We start from the raw sequence: 18,663 nt of genomic DNA on the forward strand, positions 1-18,663 counted from the left end.
AGAAATGAGAAAAGACAACATACTTACTATAACAGCCTGAAAAATAACTGCAGCTTGCACTATCCACACAGTAAGAACAGAACCAGGGAGAAAGGAAACTCACACGAATACCCCCATAGATGTGTTACTTATTATCTGTAGATAACAAGTCCTTAACATTCTACACATTTTTATGAGCCTAGTATTTTGTCAACAAAAGTGTCCTAGTTCAGGGGCTGGCGTGATAGGACAAAGGGTAAGGCATTTGCCTTGCATGCAGCCAACTTGGGTTCAATCCCCAGCATCCCACATGGTCCCCAAAGCCTGTCAGGAGTGATTCCTGAGTGCAGGAGCCAGGAATAACCTCTGAGTACAGCCAGGTGTGGCCCCCAAACAAAAACAAACAAGAAGAGTGTCCTATTTCCTATTCCATATTCAAGAGGCTTGGCAAGAGGTAAAGGAAAGTCAGGCTGAGCGGGAACTGAGCTCACACATTTATTTCCTCAGTCTGGGGCCCTCAGAGGCCTCAAGGGGATGGACCCACAATAACCTTCAGTACTGTTTATTTAGTAGTTTTGCAGAACGCCAGAGTACCCCAGTCACCCCAGAATCTTCCCAGAGACATTCCCACCTGAGGCAGGCCTTGTCATGCGTGCACATACAGCATACTGCACAGGTTGCAGGCGTCTGACCTGCCTGAAGCTATGCTGGAGGAGCCTAAACCAAAGGGAGGCAAAACCATCAACTTCTCCAAACCTTCACGGCCTGAGGGAAGTTTCCAGAAGCTCTGATAAATACTACTGAGGAGATGAAAGGGGAACAAAACGTACCCAGTTCTGGGGAGGTGGGCTGGAAAGAAAGCTATTTGCATAAGCTCTAGAGCAACTTGTTATCAAGAGACCAAGTGGAAACGAACCAAGCTCTGCTTATGACCCCGTAATGAGGCTGGAGAAAACTCTTGACTGACCACTATGTCGGCGCCTTTAAAAGTCTGGTTAAATCACTCTGTGGGCCAGCCCAGCGGCCAGCCTTAGTGAAAATCCTGTTTGGTCTGAACAAAGGGAGATGATGAGGAGACAGTGGGGCCCCAGGGAGCCATGGGGGCTTACACAGTAATCTCCGAGAGCTGCTCCTTGGTCAGATTCAGGGGCTGGCTTATGACAGTGATGCCATATTCTTCAGGGTCCCTGTCCTCAAGCAGGCGGGCCCGTAGGATGGCGTTGTGGGCCACGTTGAGGAAGCTGACCAGGGCATGCCAACCTTTGTTGTTAAACCATACCTGTGGGGTGCAGAGGCAGCATCTTTAGCTTGTGCTGGGCAGCCCCAGGACCCTCACCCTCCAGATGCCCCCATTATAGCTGAAGCACAAAGGAGTCCACAAAGAATGTGAAGAGGAGGAGGAGGAGGAAGGGCTTGGCATCTAGAAGGCATTCCACGCAAGATTTCAACAGGAAGAGGGATGGAATTTAATTAAGGAAGGAAAATAAAACTAAAATAACAGTTCATGTGAGCTTTTTATTTATTTATTTTTTTTTAGCTCTAGGGCAGATTAGGTAATGCTGAGACCTTAACGTTGTCTTCAGTTTCTAGATGTTTGAGGAAGGAAGACATTTCTTTAGAGGCCTCTCGGGTGATAGGGCCCTAGAAAAACATAATAAAGAAGAAGGAGGGTGAGGGGCAGAGGTTCTTTTTCCTTCGTCTTCAGCTCCTTTCTGTGTCCTGATGGACGCCACATCCCCAGGCTGTTGACCTACCCCGCTCATGTTCATGAGCTGCCCCAGGTCGCTGAGAAATCCCACCAGGGCATCAGCCGTGAGGGGGAGAGCCGGTAGCTTTGCGCCGACAGAAATTCCTCCGTACCTGCCAATGGAATCAGAGGGCCCAGGGTCAGAGCTGGCACACGGGGCTGTGGGCTTCATTCTCTACTGGGAAATGAGTATTCCGGGGCACTTGCCTGGGCAGAGCTCTGCTCAGCAAACCAACCCTTGGCTGCCCGGGATAAAGTTTGCTCAGCCTTCGGGGCTCGGTTTGCCCAGCTTTTCAGCCTCCCTTACCCCTGCCTTCTGCAGCACATTCTGGCTGGGGCACCCTGGTCCAGGCTGCCCTGGACTCGCTGCCTTTGCAGGGCTCCTAGTGCTGTCCCTTCCTGAGTCTCCACCAACTCCGGCTCGTCTGTCCTGAGCCCAGACTCTCCCCGACTCACCAGTGATACCTTTCCCAGATCACGGCTGCTTTGCAGGCTCTGCTGGAACACTGGCCTCGCCAGCCCCATCCCTGGTGCTCTCTTGCCTGTTTCCTGCCTGAACCCCACCCCCATTCCTGCACTCATCAGCCAGACGTGTGTGTGGGGGGAGGGGATGGCTCTGACGTCTCCACGTGTGTCACTTCAGCATGTGGGTTATAGCAAGCTGAGGTCAATAGAGTCCTCAGGTTCAACCTAAAGTCACTTCTGACTACTTCCTTAACTGCCTTCAAAAAATTAAAATTGTCATATTACCCAGAATTAAGATTTTTGTTTCTTCTGTTTGTTTTGCTAAGGCTTCCTCTTGGCTCTGCTCAGGGATCCCTCCTGGTAGGCTGGAGAACCATATTTTATGCCAGATCAAACTTCCAGTCAGATTCATGCAAGGGCAAGCACCTCAACCTCTCTACTCTCTATCTGACTCTAGAATTAAGAATTTTACTAGAAGGAGCCTTTCTACCTTATAGATAGGGGAAGCCTATCTATAAGGGGAAGCAAGCAAGCATCTAATTGCACTGCTGCTGGTCTTCACCATATGAGCCACCCTTTTCTCACCCTGAGAGAATAGGAGATCCCTTTCCTTTGTCCTTGATGCCACGTCCCCAATCTTACTTCCTAGTTCAGCATATATTCCCTCCTCCCACCCCATCAGCTACAGAAACCACATCCATGTAGATTCTCCAGAAAGATGCCATCTAATTCTTTCTTTTCTCCTCCCAAAATGTCTGATGTTAATTTGATGACTTATTTAGTTCAAGAAAAGTCAAGAGAGTTTGGAAAGTTTCCTCTCCACCCTATATTATTCCACATCACTGTGGAAGTCTACAGACCACGTAGACTCTAAATTCAAGCCCTTCTCTGCAGGAGAAAGCCTGATTACCCACAGAGCACAATACCCCTGCAAAGTGGGGGGGAGGAGCTTGAATTCTAAGGTCTCCACATTGCCCCTCTGCCTCTCAGACATGCCCCCCACCCCTCCCGTTTATGGCCTAGAATCCACCCAGGAAATCAAGTCAGCATCAGCTCTCTGGGGATTCTCTAGACCCACTTCTGTGGAGAGCTACCTCAGTGCTAGACCCCCGGGGTCATGCAAATCTCTAGAACTGTCTCAGGACGGTTAGTCTGGGATGGGCTCAGAAACTGGCCACGGAAAACCAGGGGCTCAGGTCAGGCGACTTCTCACGAAGCAACCTAAATTGTTACCCTTAGAGGTTTCAGAATGTCCGTTGGGTGAGAATGTTCTGGAATAGTTCTGGAAATATTTGCATTTGACATCCTTCAAAGAGAGTCACCACTGAGCATCCTCTGGTTGGGGTCTCCAGGTCACGTAGCTTCCTGCCAGATCTTGACCACTCCTGAGCCCGCAAGGCTAGAAGTATGATTCTTTTCCTACTTGCAGTTTTATTCATTCACATTTTTTTTAATTTTTGGGGTTTTGGGGGCCACATCAGGTGATGCTCAGGGCCTATTCCTGCTCTGTGCTCCAGAGTGACCCTGGAGATGCTCAGGGCATCGTAGGTGGTGCCAGGCATTCAAACTGGGACCAGCGGCACATAATGCAAACTCTTTACACACCGCATTATCTCTCCAGCCCCCTTTTGGGGGCAGGGGTAGGGTTGGGGATACTCCCAGCAGTGCTTAGGGGCTACTCCTGGCTCTGTGTTCAGGGACCACTCTTGGCAGTGCTCAGGGTACCATGTAGTGCTGGAGATTGAACTGGGCTCAACCACATGCAAGGCAAGTTCCTTAACCTCTGTACTATGTCTTTGAAACTTCAGATTATATATATACACAGACAGACAGAGGAGGGGGGGGAGAGAGAGAAAGAGAAAGAGAGAGTGACAGAATGAGAGAGAGAGAGAGATTCCTACCTCTGTTCATTTACCCAGAATTTGCTCTTTAAGCTGAAAGTCAAAACGAAACACAGTAAACACAGTGTAAGTACAACAGTAGCATTGACACTCTTTCCCAGATTACACCACTCCCATGAGAAGCAGTCAGGAGACAGAGTTAATGGAACTGTGATCTGCAAATACCAGGGGTGGGAGTGAGGGGACCTTGGAATAGTGGTGAAGGGATCCAGCACCCAGGAGGGGCATCGTGTAACAGCACCACACATGTGAAATAATAGCATTGACACGATGGCAAAAACCAAACATGTAAATAAATAACTAAAAAAAAAAAAACCACACCCTCAAAGTAAAACAAATAAAGCAGTCATTCCTGTTCCAACCAAGTCTGTGACCCTCAGCAGAGACTGCAGTCAAATCTCTGTGGCCCCTGGTCATTGTGACGACAGCAAAAAGGAACAGGAAGAGCAGAACCAAAGACAAAGATGTAAAATATCCTTCCTGAACATTTGCTGGGGTGTCTCACGTTCAGGGGTGGGTTTTTCCTTGCATTTCCATGTCCCGCCGAAACCCCCAGCCTAGGATTGACCCAAAAACTCATGCAAAGAGGGGAACCAATGTTCCTCACTGGGGTCGGCAAGTCACATCTGCACGCTAGACTCTCTGGCATCCTGCTGTCACTTGGCACTGAGTGCCTCATCTCCACCCAGAAAAGATGGCAACAACCGTGCAAGCATGTGGGGGTTAAGGGGTGGGAGTGTCTGTGCTGCTCCCAGGGCCCTTCCCAGGGGAAATTAAGGATTGCCTGCACACTTGGGGAGGTTCTGAATGAACCCCAAGCCCCAAGCTAAAGAGACGGACTTCCAGCCAGTCAAGGGGGAAACAGGGGCAGATGCCAACCCTACATCTCATAGTTTAGGTCCACGAGTGAACCACCTGCTGCTGAGAACACAGTCTGGGATGGTTGTGGTTCACTGCATTATTGAATCAATTGTACACACTCTAATCTTTGTGCTTGGATACCCTCAAATTAGGAAATGGGAAAGTGCACCACTCTCATTGCTGAGAAAATGATCCTGAGCTTCTCTGCTGCATCCAAACCCTTACCTGCTTTTTATAAGTGCGGGATACGTTTTGACCAAGAAGTCAGAGATGTTCCTATTGGTGAGGTCCTGCAGAATTTCACCACTACGCTGGGTTCGCTGAATCAATGAGACATCTGCATTAGTAACTGGCATTTGTTCTGCTCCAAAAATTACTGATGGGCTCAATTGGAAGAATTGTTAGTAAATAGCTGGTCTCTCTCTGGTTTCCACCTCTGTGAGCAAGAGTTATCTCTGACCACCCCTCATTTCTCCAAATTATTGACTAGACAGGTTCTCTCTCAAGATAAACTTCCAGTCTGTCTGCAATCCCCAGTTCCACCACAGCCCACCCTACCCTGGCCTCTGCACCTCTACGGACACTCCCAAACTTGCCTCCCTGACAATCCCATCTCACATCCTTCTTAATTCATTCCCAGCGAGTGGCCAGGTTGAACTTTAACTTTAAAAAATGTAGATCAGAACAACCCAGTCAATCCTAGAATCTGATCCTCCAGATTCAAGATCAAGGATGGTGGGGCCCAGGTAATGTGGCGTGTGCTCTCTGAACCACCTACCCACCTGCATCTCACACACACACACACACACACACACACACACACACACACACACACACACACACACACCTCAAATCCCCATTTTCTCTGACCATCTCTCATCCCCACTACACCCATACCCCTTGTCTGGACAACCTCACATGTAAGTCATCCCCATGTTTATTCCTCAGAGGAGAGTTTTCTATTTCCAGCCAGTCTCTCTCATCATATACTGTTGTATCGTCTTCACATTCTCTCCATCTGAGTTTTCTTTTTTCTGTTGGTGGTTGGGGGTGGTTAGGTCTTCCCTGACCATGACCATTCTTGGCTCTGTCCTCAGGAACCCCTGGGGGTGCTTGGGGAAACATTGGTGGTGTCAGGGCTCAGACTAGGTTCAACTGATTTACAAGACAAGCCTGGCACTAGCTCTCCAGCCCCTCTATCTGAGATCTCATTGCACCCTCTCCCCCCTGCCCCCACCATCTATTTCCTTGTTTTTATCTCCTTGAGGACTATAAATTCCCCGAGTGCTGGAACTTTCCCTGTTGTGTTGTGTTCCCAGCACCCAGAAGAGCGCCCAGACAGCTGAAACAATAAAGTTATGACATGAATAACAGAATAAGACAATAAAAGAGTAAAACTGACCTACAAGCAAATTACTAATTGCTTTCAAAATACATCTGGAAAAGTAGTTAACCAAATCTTTGGAGAATTTGGGCTAGAGCGGTAGTACAGTGGGGTAGGTGTTTGTCTTTCACGAGGCTGACCTGGGTTCGTTCCCTGGCATCCCATATGGTCCCCTGAGCACCACCAGGAGTAATTTCTGAATGCAGAGCCAGGAGTAACTTCTGAGCATCGCTCAGTGTGATCCAAAAAACTCACACACAAAGAAAAGAAATTCAAAAAACGTTTAAAAATTCTTTGGAGATTTTAAAAGTGCATTAGCTTGGCCACAAGATGGCCAATAATTATTTTAAATTTGAGTGTTCATAGTGCTGCTTTAGTTTCTTGTTTTGACAGGAAACTTGAGTGTCAAGGGTGCCACCCAGCGGTAGCCGAGGGAACAACCATCACTACACACCCTTTTTATAGACTAAAAAATCTTTTTAAATGCACTATTAAATCTCCAGGCTGGAGCAATAGCAGAGTGGGTAGGGCGTTTGCCTTGCACGCGGCTGACTCGGGTTTGATTAGTCCGTTCCTCTCGGGGAGCCCGGCAAGCTAAAGAGTAACCCACCCGCAAGGCAGAGCCTGGCAAGCTACCCGTGATGTATTCAATATGCAAAAAAACAGTAACAAGTCTCACAATGGAGACGTTACTGGTGCCTGATCGAGCAAATTGATAAACAATGGGATGACAGTGATACAGTGATTAAATCTCCACATGGTCTTATTCCTTCAATTGCCTTTCTCCACCTTGTTCATACCCCCATCATTCTGTTGTTCCTACTAACGATAAGTTGTTTATCCCGAGTGTTTGAGTGTTCACCACTTAGAACATGGCAATATGTTCTAAGCTGCTATTTTGTTTGTTTTTAGGCCACAGATAGCAGTGCTCATGGGCTACTTCAGGCTCAGTGTTTGGGTATCTGGGGACCATGTAGTGCCAGAGACTGAACCTGGGACTCCTACATGCAAATTATGCAACCAGCTCTTTAAACTATCACCCTTAGCCCTGGCAGTTTTCTTAAGCAAGTTCATTAATAAGTGTATTAGTGGACATGCATTTGAGTGGATGTTACTGCATTATTTATAATGGGGAAAATTAACATACATCCAGCAATGAGAAAAAAAATAAGTCTTTTTAAAAAATAAATAAAAGGGGGCTGGCGCGATAGCACAGTGGGTAGGGTGTTTGTCTTGCACACGGCCGACCCAGGTTCGATTCCCAGCATCCCATATAGTCCCCTGAGCACCGCCAGGGGTAATTCCTGAGTGCAAAGCCAGGAGTAACCTCTGAGCATCGCCGGGTGTGACCCAAAAAGCAATAAATAAATAAATAAATAAATAAATAAAAGAAGCAGATCAAAACAGTGGGGCAATGTGCAGGCATTTAAAAAGACAGTAAAGTTGTAAAAGTATCGAGATGGAACTAGTTCATGATAAGTTCTTAAGTGACAATTGCAGGATTCAAGAATCCTATTTAAGGGGTAAATCCAGATGTTACCGGTCATCTTCACAGGATAGAAGTTCTTTGCTCCACTCTGACATCTGCATTTCTAATTGTTTCCATGAGCGAGCACATCTTCATACCTTATTTATTTGGTTGGAGGGGTTACATCTGGTGGCGCTCAGCACTTCCGCCTGTCTCTGCACTCAAGAGATCACTCCTGGCAGAACTCGGGGCACCCTATGTGGTGCTGAGGGTAGAACCAGGGCTGGCGAAACGCAGGGCAGTGCCTTACCCCCTGTTCTATCTCTCCAGCACCAACCGTGCCTTGCACATTTTTCAAGACTTAAAGATATTCTCTTCCTAGATTGCCTCAGGAGTGTTTTACGGAGCCTTGGCTCAGGAGCTTTGACCAGGTGGGAGATCAGCCTGTCAGGAGGGACGGGGGGGGGGGGGCGGGGGGCAGGGGCTCTCGGAGTCCCGCTCCTGCTGTCAATGTCAGACACCAGCTGCCAGCAGCTCAGGAGGGCTGACGTCCTTTCAGCCTCATGGGTTTCCCACGGTGGGGGTGGGGGGGAGCTACCTGCGGAGGCGGAAGCCCCCCTGCACCCGGGGGGCACTCGGGGAGCATGGTGAGCTTGTCGCGGGTGCTGCATTTACACGAGGGCGAGGGGTTGTCCGCTGTCCACTCCTGCCATTGCAGTAGGTGGATGACACTCGGGGCCATAGTGGGCGTCATCCAGGGGGTTGCATTGCCGCACACGTACTCAGTCCTGGAGGACAAGAACACAGGGGAATTAGCTCCAAATCTGACAGTGGCTCCTAGAAGTGAGATCTGGTGCTCACCCTGCTCCCAGCCCAGTGCTCACCGTGCTCCCAGCGCCTGTCCTCCTCCTCCTCCTCAGGCCCTAAGCTTCCCTTCTGGTTCTTTCTATTGGCTTTAGGGCCACACCCACTGTGCTCAGGGGTCACTTGTGGCAGAGATTCCGCAGGCCACTCCTGGGCACCAGCCCTTTGAGCCCTTTCCCCATCTGTCCCCTACTCTTGCCAGTTGGTTTCTGCTCAAAGTCAGAAACTAGAAGTGACCGAGTGACCAGGCGCCACTGTGAAGTCACAATCTAGTTTGTGAATGGGTTGAGCTGCTCTCTTCTTCTTTCTTCCTCATGCTGAAGAAGAAAGAACGGAAAGAGGAATTCACAGAACTGAAAGAGGAATTTGAAATTAGCCTGATGAATTTGAAAAAAACTGTGGAAGAAGTTAAGTTGTATTGAGTCTGGGGAATTTTTAGTGGATTTCAACTGTCCTCTGCTGTTCCGTTCTCTATACTTTTGTGATAATTAAGAGTTGGCCATTGTGAATTTGTAACTCACAGTAAGAAGTATAAACTTGGTCTGTAGTCACTTCTGGCACAGATCTCCCCCAGCCCTTGGCATTTCTTGGGAAAGGATGACGAAGAGGGCTGGGCCATGACTCAGTGGTAGTGCCTGATGTATGTGCCGCCCTTGGTTGTGTCTGTGGCACCTGTGTACTCTCCTTCCTTCCTCTTCCCTTCTGCTCCTGCCCAACCCAACTCCATGGGGTGGACCTGGCAGACCCTGATCTCTGCAACAACTAAAAAGACCAACAAGGGTGTGAGTGTGTGTATTGTTATATTAATGCAATGACTTGAAAAGTGCCCTAGGATGGGGACTGGGTAAAGGCCCCAAGCATGTGGACGGGAGGTTACAACCTGCAGATCCAGTCCCGGGAGGAACTGGAGGCTGCATCACCAACACTGGCCAATGGTTGAAGCTCAGACTAAGTTAGAATCCAGAAGTCATCAATTAACGTATCTGGAAGTAAGCTAGAATCAAGCAGATCCTTACGTATCTCCCTCCACCCCCCAGCACAGGGCTTGGAGGGCTGTAGGCTAGAACACAAGGTAATGTGGGGATATTAGCACATTTCAGGAGGGCCAGCAGCTCAGCCCCTGCCCCAGGCCTTGACTCTCATCCCTATCTGATCCTAAGAAGGTCCCTGCATCCTTTTATAATATGCCGGAGGCCATGTAAGCGACATTTCTCTGAGTTATGTAAACTGCTCTAGCAAACAAAACGAACCCAAGAGAGAGAAGTTGGGTTGGGTCTTCCGGCTACATAACCTGTCAGCTAGAAACAGTCTCCCCTGCCGCTTGCAGGGTGATCTGTCAGGAGTGGACCTTTGTCCTTCTGCTCTAACGCTGTCTCCAGGCAGGTGGTGGCAGGACTGTGTTGGGTGGTGGCTGAGAAGTGCTTGGTGGTGTGGGTGAAATCTTCATAGACATGGGGTGCAGAATCTTAGCCACAGGCCTCTGCATTTGAGAATCAATGCCATTCTAGGCCCATTAAACACTAGTACAACTCCCTCCCCGCACCTCCTTTCCCTGCTCAAATTGCTTGCAAAGAAGCGTTGGAAGCCATGCCTCGCCAGTGTGACTGGGTATTGGGGAGTACAGAAATTCTGAGCTGCGGGACAGTGCGGGGCTTCCTAGGAGTGACAGAGGCCCTTGCACATAAGTGTGGGAGCAGCTGGGCAAAGCTGCTCAGGTTTCTGGGGGCGCCTGTGAAATAGAACAGAGCAGAGGTCAGGGTGGGGGCTTCCATCCTGCAGAGCGGGCACCTGGACACCAAGATTCCCAGGGCCACCACCGGGGTGGGCTTGGGCACTCACGGAAGCAACTCTTTCTTCAGGCAGCGGTTGCCGAAGCCCGGCTTGTCCAGGAGCACTTCGGTGAGGGCCGAGTGCTGCTCACTGTCCGGCTGGTCCATGCTAGACGGAGAAAGAGGGGCTGACGGGGGGAACCCCCACGGCAGGCACGAGGAGCAACCAACATGGGACTCCACCTGCGTTGACTCAACGGCTCACTACTGAGGACAGCGTGTGCCTGTGCCTCTGTAAGCCCTTGCGGCACCGTCCAGGGCAAGGGCGGGGACAGCCTTCTCGGGGGCAGCCCCACCCCCGTCCCAGGAGAGCGAAGCAGCATGTCAGGAGCTCACCCCACAGGGGTCAGTGAGGGTGTCTGGGGGCCCCCACACCTGATAAAGGTGTACTGTTGTCCGTACATCCAGGGGTGAAGGGTCAGCGCGGGGTATTCACCAAATGGAGGGACAATGATGGACAGCATCAAAGCCAAACACACGAAAGTGGCCGGGAGCACAATCTGTGGGAAAATCAACATGGAAACAGTGTGGACTATTGTATGTAGCATACTCTACACACTCACACACATATATGCACACAAACACATGTATGTGCACATGGAAAAACACGTCCGATTCTTTTAAGTATTAAATGAGCAGCCTCATGCCTGAACCCTGTTGGAGGTCAGGCTTGTGGGGAACATTCTAATTGGTGTGTGGAAAGGCAAGACGTGGAGAGGAAATAGAACATTCTGGCGGTTCGAGAGATAGTGAGGAGACTAAAGTGTCGGCCTTGCATGTGACTGACTATGGTTCAATTCCTGGCACTGCATGTGGTTCCTTGAGCACTGCCAGGCTTCCTCCTGAACACAGAGCCAGGAGTAGTCTCAGCCTAGCTTGGTGTGCCCCCCCCCCCCACCAAACAACCAACTGTCTGTAGCACTGTCACACTGTCATCCTGTTGTTCATCTATTTGCTTGAGTGGGCACTAGTAACATCTCCATTGTGAGACTTGTTACTGTTTTTGGCATATCGAATACACCATGGGTAGCTTGCCAGGCTCTGTCATGCGGGTGGGATACTCTTGGTAGCTTGCCAGGCTCTCCGAGAGGGACAGAGGAATTTAACCTGGGTCGGCTGCATGCAAGGCAAATGCCCTACCTGCTGTGCTATGGCTCCAGTCCAAACAAAACAAATATAAATAGAACATGGTGAGTGTCATTGAGGAACTGTTGAAGTAGACCAACAGTGAACTCTGACAATCTTTGAAAATCAATGTTTGGTTCGAGGAGAACCAGAGTTTCTTTCCCTTAATGGAAAACATAGAATAAAACAGAGGATAGTGACCTTACTCTATAGGGTGTGACAAATACAAATGAAAGCAGAGAGAGAGGGACAAACACAAGAATTCTTGCACTTATTTGTGGGATATATAAAAATAACCACACAGGATGTGAAAAATATCCACAGACATAGAAACGAGGGCTAAGAAGATTGGTCCATGGTAGGACGTTTGCCACAAAGGGGGTGGGGGAGTGCAGTTAGGACAAAGAAGGGACGACCATAACCAAGATAGTTGGAAATGATCACTCTGGACGAGAACTGAGTGCTGAGAGGAGATAGAGCTATATGCATGACACCCTTTCAGTAATAGTAACTGCAAACTACAGTGCCTAAAAGGAAGAGGGAGAGAGAGAGAGAGAGAGAGAGAGAGAGAGAGAGAGAGAGAGAGAGACAGAGACAGAGACAGAGAGAGAGAGACAGAGAGAGAGAGACAGAGAGAGAGAGAGAGAGAGAGAGAGAGAGAGAGAGAGAGAGAGAGAGTCGGCTGCGGGAGCAGGGTGGGAGGTTGGGGAGGTGGGGCAGGCCTTAGGGAAACTGGGGACACTGGTGGTGGGACATGTGCACTGGTAAAGGGAGCGGTGTTGTAACATTGTATGATAGGAACTAAATCATGAACAAATTTGTCACTGTGTGTTTCAGCATGATTCAATTAAAAAAAAGAAGCCAAACCTATTAACACACACCCTACATTCTATTTTCTCTGCAGGGGGAGTTGAATCCTCACAAAGAACCTTTGGGGTGCCAAGAAACAACACCAAGTTCGGGGGAGAGGGAGCAAAGCCCCGTGGTGGGCAGGAAGCCTGTGCCCAGCGGGCCAGGCGGGGCAGGGCAGGCAGCAGGAACAAGAGCCGGGCGAGGCGCGGCTACCTGGGCCAGGAAGTCCTGGTGGCTGCGAACCGCGTGGTGGCATCGCTTGACCAGCAGCGCCTGCACGTGCTGCAGAACCAGCCGTGCTCCCGAGTGGACCCGCGCGCGCTCCTGCGGTGCTCCGGACGGCTGGCCCTGGGGGTGAGGAGCCGCCTCCTCCGAGCTGGAGGCCTGGGACGTGTGTCTGGCCGTCTCTGTCTGACCCGCACGGGGGTGGCGGTGGCTGACGTCCTCTCTCGTGCGCTGGGTGTAGCCTGGGCAGGGAGAGGGGATGGATCGACAGAAAACACGTGGTGTGGACCCCCATTGTTTCCTCTCTGCACTGTGCTTTTCTTCTTAATCCCAGCCACGCCCATGGGGGGAGGGGGCTCACTCACTGCCTGCTCTATTCTAGGATCGGAGGAGCTGAGGTTCTGGGGATTCCCCAGGCCGTTCCCAGGGTGTTTGGGGCCTCGGGGAGCACTTGGTTCCTCACATCTGGGTGGGAAGCAACGGGGGCATGTGACTCAGGGATCAAACTTGGCAGGGCACTTGCTAGCCACAGGCCCTACCACCATACAACCTCCGGGGCCTTCCCTTCATTTAAATCTGCAGCAGGGAAGGCACATGCCTTGGATGTGGTTAATCAAGGATCCAATCCCTGGCACCACGCGTGGTCCCCTGAGCCCTGCCAGAACCGATTCCTCAGCACAGAGGCTCAGCAGAAAGCCCTGAGCACTGCTGAGGACGGCTTCAAAAAATATAAAAATGGGGCAAATCTGCAGCAAAGGGGCCAGTGAGATGGCTCAAAGGGCGGTAGCATACACTGCAGGTGGGAGCCCCAGATTCAAACCTGGTACTAAATGATTCCCTAAGCACCACTGAACCGAACTGCAGTCCTGTAACACAAGTAGGCCCCAAGCATCACCAGGTATGGGCTCTGAAAAGGAGTAAACCAGCAGCAGCAAAGTATCAGGTCAGGGAAGTTAATCTTCACAAAAATTTCATTTTGCGGGGGCTGGTGCGATAGCTCAGCAGATAGGGCGTTTGCCTTGCAGGCGGCTGACCTGGGTTCGATTCCCAGCATCCCATATGGTCCCCTGAGCACTGCCAGGAGTAATTCCTGAGTGCATGAGCCAGGAGTAACCACTGTGCATCGCTGGGTATGACCCCCCTCAAAAAAAGCAACCCCCCACAAAAAATTCATTTTGCTGTATAAGTAATCTATAGATAGAATAACTAGAACTTTTTTTTTCAATTCTCTATAAGAGTTAACAGAACAAGATAGATCTAAATGTATTGACAGAGAAATCTAAAACACATAATAGACACAAGTAGGAGGTAGCAGCCTATGTGCCGTAAGATCAAATTTATGTTAGAGAGAGCGTATGGTATACACGAAGAAAAGTGCTGTCTCATACACACCCTTGCCCGTGCATCGAAAGCCACAAGGGTCTGAAAGAGGGTCCCCAGCTGTCTGCTGAGGTTGTCACCTCAGAGGCAGAACTAGCCAGGGAGTGGAAGGGAAAGTAAGGAGGAAGAGCTTTTGCCTTTGTTGCATAATCTGAGTTTTTAAACAATAAAATAAATTCACTGTCACTGTATCACTGTCATCCTGTTGCTCATCGTTCACTCGGGCACCAGTAACGTCTCCATTGTGAGACTTGTTGTTACTGTTTTTGGCACATCGAATGCACCACTGGTAGGATTGCTAGTGTCATTAAAAAAACTATAATCAGAGTCAATTTGTTCTTTCAAGATTCTCAGAGTCACCGAGAAGTAGCAGAAAGATTCATAATCTGGTGTAAGGAGACAGGAAGCCTGACTCTGCCTTGATGTGGCTATTAGTTGCCTAAGGGATAGTCTAAACCTGATTCTCCTGTCAGAAGAAAATGAGAGCTGGCCACAGGGGGGCTGTGGAAGCTAAAGGAGCTAATCTGTAGGAAAGCGCTCTCCAAATCATTGGTTCTGTTGAGCCCTAGTTTGCACCACTGACAAATGCCTATTGCAGAATACCCGGAGGGACGTAAACTGGGAGAGCCGAGAGGATGGTTGACTGACTTACAGCTGTTTCCTTTTTCTTTATCATTTATTTATTTATTTATTTATTTAGTTGTTGTTGTTGTTGTTGTTGTTGTTGTTTTCCCTCCTGAAGGGGGAGGTGGTGGGTTTGGGCCACGTGCTGCAGTGCTCAGGGTTTATGGCTGGCTCTGTGCTCAGGGATCATTCCTAGTGGTGCTTGGGGGAACCTATGGGGAGGTGGGAATTGAACCGCTATTCCCCCCACCCCCGGTGTTCCCCTTAAGGGACTCAGCAGGGCTGGGGTCTGCTCTGTCCTCTTTTCAGCTACAATTCTCAGGCACGGGGCACCAGCCGGGGCCACTCAGAAGGGGGGTTTCTTCTGTAGCCCCAACAGAGTCAGGCACCCGAGTCCCAGTTGTCCAGAACCCGGCTCAGGTTTGATGTGGGCTGTTTCCAACCCTCCATTGGAGGATCCCCAATCTCCTCGGGGCTGTCCTGTGGGCCTTGCTTCCTGGCTGCTGCCCACGGCCCATAAGAACCTGTGCAGAACCCCTTTGTCCCTGGCTCTGCTGCCCTCTAGTGGTCCCCGGCTCCGAGTCTCCCCTTAGATACAGCACCAGGCATGGTGCATCGCGGCGTGTTGGACAGCCGCAGGCTCCTCAAAGCTTTGACAAGACCAGAAAATACCTAAAACCTAAAACTGATCAAAAATTTTTAAAGTATCATCTTAAAACATCCAGTTTTTTAAAAATCTGAGAAATCTGTTTCACACATTGACAGCGGGCACTAGATTGGCGAGTGAAGACTGCGGGCTCACTCTCTCCCTGGCTGGGTCCGAGTCCTGCCCCTCTCCTGAGACTGTAGTGATAATGAAACATGACAGTGGGTGCAGAAAGTTCTTTGTGAAGAATAAATGATATCTTAACTGAGGTGATTTGTAAATGTAGGCCTAAATCTTGCCCAGATCTCTCAAACTACATGCACAAGGAGTTGGCATACCTCAACTCATTTGATGCTCTCCGCAGTCCTCAAAAGTGCGGATGATTATTTTCACCATCTTTTGAAATGAGGATCAGAGGGTCAAAGAGTCTAATTGTTGACCCGAGGCCACTTACTCCCTCAGCAAATTACAGCGCTTAGGTTTAATATTTGTTCGACTTCATTCTGCACAACATTCTACACCTTTACCCACACTGCCACTTTGGAACATCCTGTTCTGAGCCCAGGTCGACTAACCTTCTGATTGTTCTCCTGAGAAGGCCTGATTATCAATAAGGGGGTATTCTGTGTAGATAAAAGGCCCTAACTTTTGAATCCAGTATAGCTGCTGATATAAACTTGTACTTATTCATTCTGGTCTTGGCCAAATGCAAATATTTGCCTTTGGGTGAGTTAGGAGAATGCAGTTTATGTGGCTGTAAAGCTGTAAAGGAAAATGAGGTCCTGTGATAAGCTCCCCACCCTCTCCGGGGGCGTGCAGGCTCCTTCTCCTTCCATTGGCAGCAGTGGGGGTGGGGAGGCAGGCACTGGGTCACGCCCAGAAGTGAGAGCTTCTGGCTTTGTGCTGAGGGATCCATCACTTCTGGTAGTGCTTAGGACACCATATGTGGTGCTGGGGGTCAAGCCTCGGTAAACTGTGTATGAGGCAAGTGCTTTGGCATCTGTGTTATCTCTCTGCCCCACGGCTCCTCTTTCTCCACCAGGCCAAAGGAAAAGGCTGGCACCGGATGGTCCCCCTACCCATCGCCCCCAACAGCCAGGTGTGTGGGAGCAGCGCCTCTGAGGGTCCCGACTAAAACATGTATGAGCACCACCCGGGGTTGACCTCCAGGGGGCGTCTGAGCACCTCCGCGTCTCCGAGGGAGCCCTGCAAGCACAGCAGCTCAAGTGCTGGGTGGAAGGAACTTCAAGGCCTAAATTAATGAGCACTGCCCAGGCCAGCAGTGATCCCCCGTTCACTGAAACAATGAAGGGAAGGGGAGTGAGGGCAAAAGAAAGAACTCACAACTAATTCATTTTGGCATCCTGTGTAGAACCAAAGGTGCAGAAACATCTGGGATTTGGGGGCCAGATCAAGACTGTGGAGGAGTACTCAGCTGCTTTGTGTTTCAGGATCTTTGGTTTGTTTCTTGGGCCTCCCAAGTGGTGTTCAGGAATTCCGGGGGGTCCTGCTGGGGGTTGTCCAACAAACTGGGACCTCAGTTCAGCACAAAGCCCCAAGAAGGTGATGCTGTAGTGTCAGGGGTACCCGGGCCACCTCAAGGTGCTGGAAGGCCTCTAGCATCATGCTCCGGGACTGCACCTTGTGTGCAGGGAGTGGAACCGGGTCAGGCACATGGGTGCTAATGGCTGTGCTGTCTCCTGGCCCCTGTGCTTCAGGAATTTCATTTTAGACTTTGAGGATAGAGCCGGGTGTTGGGGGAGTGTACCATACCAGCAAAGAGAGGTCCTGAATCAGAATCCTCCGTGACCTTCAGAAAAATCTATCAAGAAAGAAAAAGAGACAATTTGTTTAGGCGTTCCCCGCTCTCAGGACACTGCCTAAAGCAGGGACATTTTGTTGCGCATTACCTCATAATGGAAAGAAACTACATTATAACTCTTTGTCTTAGAACACGGTTCTTCTACAAACACAGAAGTGTGTGCACATGATGACCACAACTATGTAAATTGTGTGTGTGTGTGTGTGTGTACAAAGGCAGGAAGAAATAAGCCAAAAATGAAGAGTGTAGCTATGCCTGGGGGAGGGAATTATGGCTGCTTGCTTCTGCAAAACTTCCCTGTATGGTTAGACTTTTGCACATGACCTTCTTCTGCTGCCTATGGACACCAGCCAGATTCTCTGCTTACCTCCTCCAGGGGGGTATCAGAAATCCCAAAGCTGCTGAGCCCCAAGTCAGTCAGTGTTTCCTCCAACTCTCTGAAAAGACTGGCATAGGCCCTCTGCTTGAAGTTCTTGTTCGGAAGTAAAAAGATCAGTTCCTGGCCAATGCATTCCACCAGCTTTGCTTCTGGGACGTGGTGGTGAACCAAATCCATCAGCTCATTCACATCCCCTAGGATAAGATAAAGAAGGACTGACGCTAGCTCCATCCTCCAGAATCGGGAAGACTGTGAGCCCGCCCGGGCCCCTCCTTTTCTCTCTCGTTCATCTGAGGAAGGGGCATTTTGCTGCTCAGAAATGGCTTCGGAGGACTGGCTGCACCCTTGCACCGTCTGTAGATTAGCTGACTCCATGGTGGGTGCTGGGAGGGAGAAGGAGTGGAACAAAGGCAGCCTCTGTGAATCAGCTGGGAGGCGTCACCATCCCTGTGCCAATCTTTTACTTTGCTCAATCAATTGTTCTGTCCCTTCAAAGCTCTGCAGCATCAAGCAGGATGCTGATGATCAGCATCAGATCCTAATTTCTTCATCTACGAAAGGTAAAAATAACGGCACCTGCTTTATTTATGTGGACTGACTGGATCATTACATAGTAAACTCCTAGATTAACGTGCCCGATGCATAGATGAGTGTGGGCAGCCACTGGTAGCCGGACCATCATTTCGGTAAAGGAGCTTTTGTCCTTATTGTGCTCATTCTTATCTACCACAGTTGTCTAGGTAAAGTCAAATTGCTTTTGTGTTTCAGGTCTGACTGGAACTGGTGACTAAGCTGGCTGAGAACTCCCCTTCCCAAGTCACATACTGTGCCTTGCCTAACTAACTTCATAAGATGGTGCCACAGTCCTTGGAATTAGCCCCCCACCACCCACCCCTCACCTCAAACAACAACAACAACAACCACAACAGCCAACAACTTAATACCCAGCTGGCAGAAAAAGAAGCGGCATGAGAGGCTGTGGACTCAGGTCAGGGGACAGGTGTGGATGCACAGCATCAGCATGGAAGAGTGTCCAGTATTAAATATTTACCCAGCACCTCAGTCCATCAGAATTACATGTGATACTTTAAAAATTAAAAGCCTAATTAATG

The 18,663-nt window shown here is 49.7% G+C and overlaps 1 protein-coding gene across 1 annotated transcript in view; it reads right to left on the reverse strand.

Annotated features, from left to right (window-relative positions):
- ABCA4 (ATP binding cassette subfamily A member 4) overlaps positions 1–18,663 on the reverse strand; it is a 141,286-nt gene that overhangs the window by 25,407 nt on the left and 97,216 nt on the right. Inside the window, 11 exon segments of the mRNA XM_055139903.1 lie at positions 1,089–1,258; positions 1,546–1,620; positions 1,734–1,839; positions 4,093–4,125; positions 5,179–5,273; positions 8,404–8,586; positions 10,505–10,607; positions 10,874–10,998; positions 12,689–12,942; positions 17,124–17,172; positions 17,540–17,745. Of these exon segments, the coding sequence (XP_054995878.1) occupies positions 1,089–1,258; positions 1,546–1,620; positions 1,734–1,839; positions 4,093–4,125; positions 5,179–5,273; positions 8,404–8,586; positions 10,505–10,607; positions 10,874–10,998; positions 12,689–12,942; positions 17,124–17,172; positions 17,540–17,745 (1,399 nt within the window).

Source organism: Sorex araneus, chromosome 5 (genome assembly GCF_027595985.1).
Source record: "Sorex araneus isolate mSorAra2 chromosome 5, mSorAra2.pri, whole genome shotgun sequence".
Lineage (NCBI taxonomy): Eukaryota > Metazoa > Chordata > Mammalia > Eulipotyphla > Soricidae > Sorex > Sorex araneus.